This window comes from Humulus lupulus, chromosome 4 (genome assembly GCF_963169125.1).
Source record: "Humulus lupulus chromosome 4, drHumLupu1.1, whole genome shotgun sequence".
NCBI lineage: Eukaryota > Viridiplantae > Streptophyta > Magnoliopsida > Rosales > Cannabaceae > Humulus > Humulus lupulus.
In genome coordinates this window covers 203,380,725-203,390,276 of record NC_084796.1, presented here as the reverse complement: position 1 = coordinate 203,390,276, position 9,552 = coordinate 203,380,725, and the positions used below count along the sequence as shown (strand labels likewise).

At 34.6% G+C, this 9,552-nt stretch overlaps 1 protein-coding gene across 2 annotated transcripts; it reads left to right on the top strand.

Moving 5' to 3' along the window:
* Positions 1 to 2,003: 2,003 nt before the first annotated feature.
* LOC133831122 (exocyst complex component EXO70A1) lies at positions 2,004 to 8,886 on the top strand. 2 transcript variants are annotated; one of them, XM_062261303.1, is made up of 11 exons: positions 2,004 to 2,340; positions 2,637 to 2,732; positions 3,215 to 3,420; positions 4,304 to 4,549; positions 4,875 to 5,013; positions 5,093 to 5,305; positions 6,061 to 6,266; positions 6,617 to 6,814; positions 6,901 to 7,000; positions 8,302 to 8,558; positions 8,656 to 8,886. In XM_062261303.1, exons 1-11 carry the CDS (start codon positions 2,182 to 2,184, stop codon positions 8,771 to 8,773), a joined length of 1,938 nt encoding a protein of 645 aa, XP_062117287.1. In that variant the 5' UTR covers positions 2,004 to 2,181; the 3' UTR covers positions 8,774 to 8,886. The 2 variants fall into 2 exon arrangements, with proteins under 2 accessions (XP_062117287.1, XP_062117288.1); XM_062261304.1 differs by lacking the exon at positions 2,004 to 2,340 and having other exon boundaries at positions 3,208 to 3,420.
* The last annotated feature ends 666 nt before the right edge of the window (positions 8,887 to 9,552 follow it).

Below are 9,552 nucleotides of genomic sequence, written 5' to 3'. Positions count from 1 at the left end.
CACTATTATAAACAACGATCTCAAACATCTCCGATCGCGCTACTTTTCCCCCATTTTTCTCTAACCACAATCAAGATCCTTAATGGTGATATACAACACATCAATACCAAACTTCTTAACCGTAAACTCAAAATTATTCTTCATTGCGAAGAGAGTCGCTTTGGTTTCCAATTCCATCTTGTTCTCAAAAGTAGTCCTCCCAACAGTACACCGGATGAGGGTGTTTCAGATTGACTAGAAGCCATGATATCTTCTTTGTAAACATGGGAGCACTCCATCTTCTGTTGAACATATTGGAACGTTCCCTGTATTGTTATATTATGTTCCACTAGGACGACTAAAGCTGGTGCTAGGTGTTTGACGTCCTTGACTTAGTGGGCTCGCCCGTGCAATAGGATGTACTAGCCATTCTTGTACTTGTTCAACTTGCAAATCATCAGACATGTCAATCGGCACTTCTGCACTATAATATGCCTCTGAATCGTATCCTAAGTCCTCATTATGTTCAGCTACTGGATCGTCATTCACATAGGGGTCGTACTCATACTGGTTGTCCCTCAGATAACCAATAGGACCTCCTAAAGTATTGGCTGCTCCCTCAGGTTCGAGAGTGGAATATGGATCTACAATGACAATCTTCTTAATAGAAGTGACACACAAGGCTAACATTTCTTTAGATGTTACTCCTAAGAATCCACGGACACCAAGATCACTTTCAACGTGTACAGGAGTAAACGGTTGGTCGCCGCATGTGTAAGGAACCTCCAATTTCAACCCATACATTTGTTTATCAACTTTAAGTTCCTTGTGCAATATGTCAAGAAGTTGCAAGTACGTTACAGTCTCCTCCATTGGTATCACCATGCATTGAGGGTCCTTGAAAATTCACTTATTCCCTTGTAATTCTCAAACACAATTGTAGGATACAAAAACGTAGACAATGGAACCTATGTTGGAAAAAAAAACATAGAAATTGTTAAAAAAAACTATCAATTTTTCACAAAGTCATGAAAAAAGAATATTATCGAGCTTTATCAAACTCTATCGAGTTACCATCGAGCTCTCATTGAGCTAAAAGTTCTTAAACCGAATATAAACCTAACCAAAACTTTCATCGAATCCTTATCGAGCACATATTGAGAAAACAACTACACCAAATATTCTAGGGTACAATCGAACCCTTATCGAGTTGTCATCGAGCACAATCGAGCAACAAAGCCTAAAACTATCGAGCTATAATCGAACTATATCGAGCAACAAAGCCTAAAAAGATCGAACTATATCGACCAACATCGAGCTCATAAAAGAACATTCTTCTACATACCATCGAGCTCTTATTGAACCGTTATCAAGCTTCTATCGAGCAAAAAAGTTGCAGAAAATTCATAAAAATGCAAATCGCGAAATCTCTCTAAAAAAAAAAACATCAATATAAGTTCAGATCTGTTCGAAGTAGCCAAAAAAATGTAAATAAACAATACCCAACACATAAAATAAACAATCTTCTTACTCATAGTTTTTCTCCTCCAAAATCCATCAAAATGGATGTTGCTTTTGATATTGGCAACTTCACAGAGACAATGAAGATGGATAATAATGATTTTGGCAAGAAAATCATACAAATTCGTGAGTTTTAGGAAAAATTTCATAAGAATGAGAGAGGGAGAGGGAGAGATAGAAGAGAGAGGAAGAGATTGTTTTAGAAATTTTGATATAATGAAATGAGTATTTTGGATACGAGAAGAATGTTTAGCCTCAAATTGAAAAGATTAATACTACTAATTTTTTTTTATATAAAGTATGAATAGTGAAGTACTAATAACATGGCACTAACAAATATAATTTTACATCCTTTACCGCTAAAATAAACGGCATAGAATACTTTGCAAATCAACAAAAGCGCACGCGAAAGAAGAGACCACGTCCCATGTGTCGTTGAGAATCCGTATATAGTGAAGTGGGCCGATCCGTTTCGATGCTAAATGACATGCTTCTTATAACGACTTTCAACCCGGACATGTGTACGTGTGGTGTGGAGGGAAAAATTGCAGAAACCGATCAAATTCCAGAGAGAGAACCGTACAAAAAAAATCATCGCCTAAATCACGTATACTGCGTTTTCATTTTCTTTCTAGCCAAACAGTAACAAAAAGCAAGAAAATACGGTAAAGAAAACCAGCGATGGGAGTTCCACAAACCATGGCGACTCTGAGCGAGAGAGCAGCATCTATAAGAGAGTCGCTTCAGAAGAGCCAGACGATAACCGATAGCATGGTTGCCATTCTCGGCTCCTTTGACCACCGCCTCTCTGCTCTAGAAACCGCCATGCGTCCCACTCAGGTTATAATCGTGTTCTCTCTCTTGTTTTTTTTTTTTGGTTCTCTTTCCATATTCAGAGAATTGGTAGGAGATCAAATGAAATGTGTTTATAAAATTCATCGCTTCATGATTTTTCGATCTGCTAAGATAATCTTCATTTTCGTTCAGTTTCTGCATTTGATAATCAGCCCAACGTTTGATCTTGTTTTATTTTAATAATTTATTTATTCTTAATATATGTGATTTGTTGTAAGTTGTAACATGGAGCTTATGAGTTTTCTTTGAATTTCGTTTTTGGTCTTTTTTTTCTTTCATAGATAAGAACGCATTCGATGCGGAGGGCGCATGAGAATATTGATAAGACGATTAAAGCAGCAGAGTCTATACTGGCGCAATTTGAACTCACTCGCAAGGTTATCTTACCGAGAGTTTTACAAATATATTTTGTCTCTTTTCCATTGTGTATGTTTTAGTGCTTAAATAGCTTGATTTTTCCATTCACCATGTACCATTTGAACCATATCTTATCATCAATAGCTCGCTATCATAAAAAAATTATGTTAACCTTCTGCGAAACTTGACACTTTGTGTATTTGGTATTTGGTATTTGAAGAAATTCCGCACTTTAAATTTTGTTATTCCAGGTTTTCATTCGTGATTGCCTTTCAAATATTATTACTTAGAGGCGTCCTCTGTTTGTTTTATCCATCAGTTGTATGTTGTATACAAGCTGTATGGAATCAAGGCTGCGTTCAACTGCAGTGAAGTCATTGTTAAGATTTTGTTGGTTGGTTTTAGAAAATAAAACTATTTGCTCTTGTTTTATGGCTAAATTAATTATTTGCAAAGATGTATGATTTGGAAATCGTTTTATTGCATTAAATTAAGTATATAGGCAGAGGCTAAAATACTGAGAGGGCCACATGAGGATCTTGAGAGCTACCTTGAAGCAATTGCCCAGATGAGAAGCATTGTTCGCTTCTTTAGTGGCAACAAAAATTTTAAAGGCAGTGATGGTGTTCTTAATCATACTAGTAACTTGCTTTTAAAAGCTATGTCAAAGCTGGAAGATGAGTTCAGACAGCTTTTAACAAATTACAGGTTAGTTATTCTCGTCTCTTATTGTGGTGCAGCTACCAGCACAAGTGTAATCTGTCTTGTATAATTTTCCCCATTTCGTCATGTTGTTTGAGTAACATGCTCGATCCTTGAACAAGATTGTTTTCATTACACATGTACTATGATAGACTAAAAAATGGTTAAATCTCGAAAGGTAATTCTCATACTTAAATAGCTTATTTTTAAGGAAGAAATAAAGATGGAAGAGGCAGCTTAAGTAAGGCCAACTAGAAGATTGGTTGATCCTTGAATATAAGAGAAACTCTTAATAATGTGTGCTTTAGTATCAAAGTGATTAACATGAGGACTATGATAATGCAATATTCTTAGTGGTAAACAGTCATTATAATTCTTTTAAAATAACGTTTCCCTTCATGAAAGCCACTGACATATGTAACACATTATTGTAAGCCGCTGGGAGAATTTAAACTTTAATATAATCTACTTCAAGTTCAATATCATTGTCATTTTCCTTGACCACATAACTTCCCTTGATTTATAAATGTAAATGTTTATAAATTGCATTGACTTCTGAAATATATAAATATAAATTTATACGTATTCTTAGCGGTAAACAGTTATTGTAATTATTTTAAAATAACTTTTCCCTTCATGGAAACCACTGACATATGTAACACATTATCGTACGCTGCTGGTGAGAATTTAAACTTTAATGTAATCAATATCATTGTCATTTCCTTGACCACATAACATCCCTTGATATCCTATTGTTAATGTTTACAAATTTCATTGACTTCTGAAACATATATATATCTTGATTGCATCCATTTGATCAAGGCTTCTCCTCATTTTTTGATTCCTCTACTCGTATGTAATTTAGATTACATTTTTTTTTGGGTTTCAGCAAGCCCGTGGAACCTGATCGTCTTTTTGATTGTCTTCCCAACTCTCTAAGGCCATCATCGACATCAACTGGGCATAAAAGTGATGCCAGTGGCAAGGGTCACTCTGATCACCAAAACAAACGTTTAGAAGCTGTAGTATATGCACCACTAAATCTTATCCCACCCAGGGTTCTGCCATTGCTGCATGATTTGGCTCACCAAATTATTCTGGCTGGCAGTCCACAACAGCTACTAAGAACTTACAGGTGATTTTTTTTCCTTCCTTTTTTTTAATGCTGGATTCATTTTGCACATCCAATAATTATCTTGGGATTAATGCCGTAAATAGGAAAAAATGGGTTCTCCTGTTGGATTGAGTTATTTTTCCATTAATTGTTTGTACAGAGTCAAAATTATAAACTTATTAATCTTCCGCTTGTATCAGGGTGATTTATACATCTTTAGCTAATTTTTACACGGTTGTGTTATTATGCAGCTGATTGCAGTGAAATTTCATATAGAAATTTGATTGTAATTTATTTTCCTCTGTTTATATTTGATTAGCTTATACTTTACCATTTCCAATATCAGGGACACTCGAGCACCAGCTTTGGAACTGACTCTTAAAAAACTGGGTGTGGAGAGACTTGGTAAAGAAGACATCCAGAAAATGCAATGGGAGGTTTTGGAGGCAAAGATTGGAAATTGGATACACTACATGCGGATAACTGTAAGGAATTGTTGTCATATTTTGGCTCGATCAATTTGTAGCACTTTCTTTTTGGGAATTCTTATATAGCTTGAAACAGGTCAAACTGCTTTTTTCTGGCGAAAGGAAAATCTGCGATCAAATTTTTGAGGGTGTCGATTCTATTAGAGATCAATGTTTTGCTGAAGTTACTGCAAATAGTGTGGCTATGCTCCTCAGTTTTGGAGAGGCTATTGCCAGAAGCAAGAGGTCTCCTGAAAAATTATTTGTTCTTTTGGACATGTATGAAATAATGAGAGAACTTCAGTCAGAGGTATGGTATTTTACCAGTTGTACTCAATTTATTGAATATGACTTAGCTATTTTTTTTCCTTCCAATAATTCGGAATGTTTCTCAAGACATTTATTTCTGGGCTTGATTAACAAGCATTGACAACCAACATAAAAGAGTTTACACATGTTGATATGCACCCACTAGTTCCTAGCTCATAGACAGACCAATGACAAGAAGAACAGATAGGAAAATAGGTAGAATTGCTATTGATACCAAACTGTAACACCAGGGTATTCGAGAGACCCAATACTCTTCCAAGAGCAACAGCTCAATTACAAATACAATTCTCATGATCCTCTCATTCCTTCTACTTTCCTTCATATACTACTCTGTAACATCTCATCCACAATGCATCACTACAATTACCCACATACCACCTACTTCTTAGTAGTACTTACATTATATTATTTGTCCCACTTTACCCCTATACATATGCAGTTGCTGGCTTGGTGCCTGATCTCTTCTTTAGCGATTTCATACTTGCATTCTTTGAAATTGTTTCTTAAGTCGAACAAATAAATAAAAAGCATGTAAGAGATCAAGAAACTGATATGGTTTCAATAGATTGGTGGTATGAATGGTTACAGGCTAGTTATAAACTACCTACTTCAACAATGTGAAATGACAAGTCAAATTATTTCGATATCTATTTATTTATCCTGGATGACTGATCCACTTTCATATTTATATCATATGTTGATCTGTTGGCTCATTTTTTTTTGGTGGGGTTGCAGATTGAAACACTCTTTGGAAGTAAAGCATGCTTTGAAATGCGTGAATCAGCGTTGAATTTAACAAAACGGCTAGCCCAGACAGCCCAGGAAACATTCGGAGATTTTGAAGAAGCAGTTGAGAAAGATGCCACAAAAACGGCTGTTCTTGATGGAACCGTTCATCCTTTGACCAGCTATGTGATCAATTACGTAAAGTTCCTATTTGAGTAAGTTGCAACTTCTTTGCTTTCCCTACTTTTTTATGTGATAATGTTACATGCTAAACTGCGACTTGTTTCTTCATCTAAGCACCAAAGTGTCTGCTGTTTCATTCGTTGACTTTGTTGCCTTTGGTATAGGTAAAATGATTTGTTTGTCATACGTTCTGCGTAATACTTATTATTTAGAATGTGTTACTCATTACCATTTATGTACTTTCCTGGATAATACATGGATATTTTAAGAGTTTGTAAAAATTTGACAATTTCAAAACAACCCAGAATATTTTTGACAAATTTTCACAAACTAGGAATTTGTAATTTTTATTTTCTCACTGTTAATGTAAATCTATTTGCAGTTACCAGTCAACACTGAAGCAACTTTTTCAAGAGTTCAATCATGGTGATCCGGAAGAACAGTTAGCAACTGTGACTACAAATATTATGATGGCTCTCCAAAATAATCTGGATGGCAAATCAAAGCAGTATAAAGAACCTGCACTGACTCAGTTATTTTTGATGAACAACGTTCACTACATAGTGAGATCTGTGCGGAGGTTTGTATAGATTTCTTTTAAATACGAGTATATAAATGTACATATTCTGCATGGTAGGTTTCATATACCGATAATGTAATATATAGGTCAGAAGCAAAGGATGTGCTGGGAGATGACTGGGTGCAGATACACCGAAGGATAGTGCAGCAGCATGCAAATCAATATAAGAGGGTTTCTTGGGCAAAGGTTAAATTTTTCATTTTACTTTTTAGTGTTGCATATCAATATCTATTGTAAAATAATACGTAGTAAATAAGTATATGGGATTAGACTAAGAAACCCAAGTTGCACAACAATGATACGATAGGGGTGGCAATATTCGGGTCACCACGTGAACTCGACATGAATTATTGCAGGTTAGCATCATAAAAAATAGATGCAAATCAAAATTGGGTCAAACTTGATTGACACGATAATTTTTTGGGTTAGCTTAGGGTGAACCCGTGCGACACAAATTGACTCGAATCAACCCTGTTTATATTTAGTATATCATTAAAATTATTAATTTATAGTTAAAATATTATTTATTTTCTAAAAAAAAATCTTAAGTCAAAAGAAAATTCCTAAAAGAATATAGCATAACTTATTCACATTGATAATTAATTGATATTAAGAATTTTGTTTATTGTATTGTATTGATATTTTCTGATAAATTATTTAATTTATTAATTTTGTTTTTTTAACTTTATATATTTTTATGTAGTTTGTTATTCATTCGAGTCAAATAGATTGATATAATCGAAAATGTAAAATAAGTCAAATAAGTGATACTAATTATGTCAATACACGATTAGTGTAGGATAAGTCTAGTTGACATGTGAACATGATGGGTCGACAAGTGAATAGGACAAGTCGGGTTAAGGTTGAGATTTCTTGACACAAAATATAAACGGATCGGGTTAAGATTGACCGATTAGACATGCTAATTTGTCGTAACATGAACACGAACATGACATGGTGACTCGAATTGCCACCCCAATAATATGATAACAATTCTCTTATTTTTCAAATCTCTTGTTTCTTCTCTGCTTCTCTCTCTTTTTTTCACCTGTACCTTCAGTACAATTGTAGGCTGGTTTAAAGTGAGATATGTTGTTTACATTTTACAAAGCATCACTTCTAAAGTAGATATAAGATCCTACTTATTCTAAAGAGGATCTCTCATGGTATCATCATATTGAAAAAAAGGATCGGGAGCATTCAAATGAGTTATTCCACAAACATAAGCTTATTTCTTTTATTCTGTCTCACACAACAAAATTGTAGAACATTTCTATTCTTATTTACACAGATAAAACAGAGAACGTGATAGCAGAAAGAGAAATAATCTGATTTGACTGGAACAGGAGATCTCCACCCATGCAATGCATTGTTTCTTTGTATATAGAATAAGGCTAAACCAATGAAAATTAATCTTACATGACATGTTTTCTAGTGAAAAGGAGAATCTCTCTAATTCCGAAATTGCTTCCAATTTTTGTCGGCAGATTCTGCAATGCATCACCGTTCAGGGCGTTAACTCCTCTGGCGGCTTGACTGGAAGTGGCGAAGGCAGTGGTAACTCGAGTGGACTTTCAAGGGCAATGGTGAAGGAACGGTTCAAGACCTTCAACATCCAGTTTGAGGAGCTTCATCAAAGGCAATCCCAGTGGACGGTTCCAGACAGTGAGTTGCGAGAGTCTCTCAGGCTGGCTGTTGCTGAAGTTCTCTTGCCTGCATACAGATCTTTTGCCAAGCGTTTCAGGCATGTTTTTTTCCTTTGATTCTTTCAAAAAAAAAAAAAAAAACACTATCCTTTTCTGTTTTCATGTTTTTTTGATGCGTTCTTATTGTTATGGCAGGCCTATGATTGAGAACGGAAAAAATCCTCAAAAGTACATTAGGTACACACCGGAGGATATTGAGAGAATGCTGAACGAGTTCTTTGAAGGCAAGACCTGGAATGAGCAAAAGCGATGATTTTTTTGGCTGCTAGTGCCACTACACCTGTTTTTAACACTTTACCTTTTTTATTACAGAATTGTTACATACGAGCACGAGGTAAAAATAAAAGCCATTTTTATGTGCATAGATGTTCTCCTTTTCAATTACTTGGTACGAGTTTGTTACATTTGGAGGAGTTTGCTTAAAAGTATGATTAAGTGTAAGTAGAGTAATAAAAGAACAGTAATTGTATCCTCGTCTTTGAGGAAGTTAATTAAAAGCTAAAAGGAATATAGGAAACGAAGCGCACAGAAACAATCCGAAAGGTTATCATATCATTTGCTTCAGAAAGAAAATGAGAAATATAAAATAACCGTGTCTTTACTCATTTCGTTATATTTTTTCAATTTGAAAGTGACATTAGTTTAAATATCTTACATATATAATAAATACCTATGTAACAGTAATTGTTGTGCTTAATAGATTTTGTTAGGGAAAACTGGTAATTTAGACCGACATAGTCGTAATTATTAAAATATATATATTTTTAAATATTTTGTGAAAGATTGTAGGGGTGGTGATTCATTTTCACTATACTCGTACAAGCTTTTTATATGGACACGTGAAAACATCTTGAGCATAATTTTTTTATTTCATGATGGTATTTACTGTTTATTGTATAGCGAACCTCCAGTGTGTTTTTAAAAAAATTGACAAATTAAAGTACCGAAAACAAAATTCAAAAAATTTGTTGTACATGTACTTTTATTTATTATTATACACTTTGCGTAACTTTTTTTTTTTTTTTCATAAAA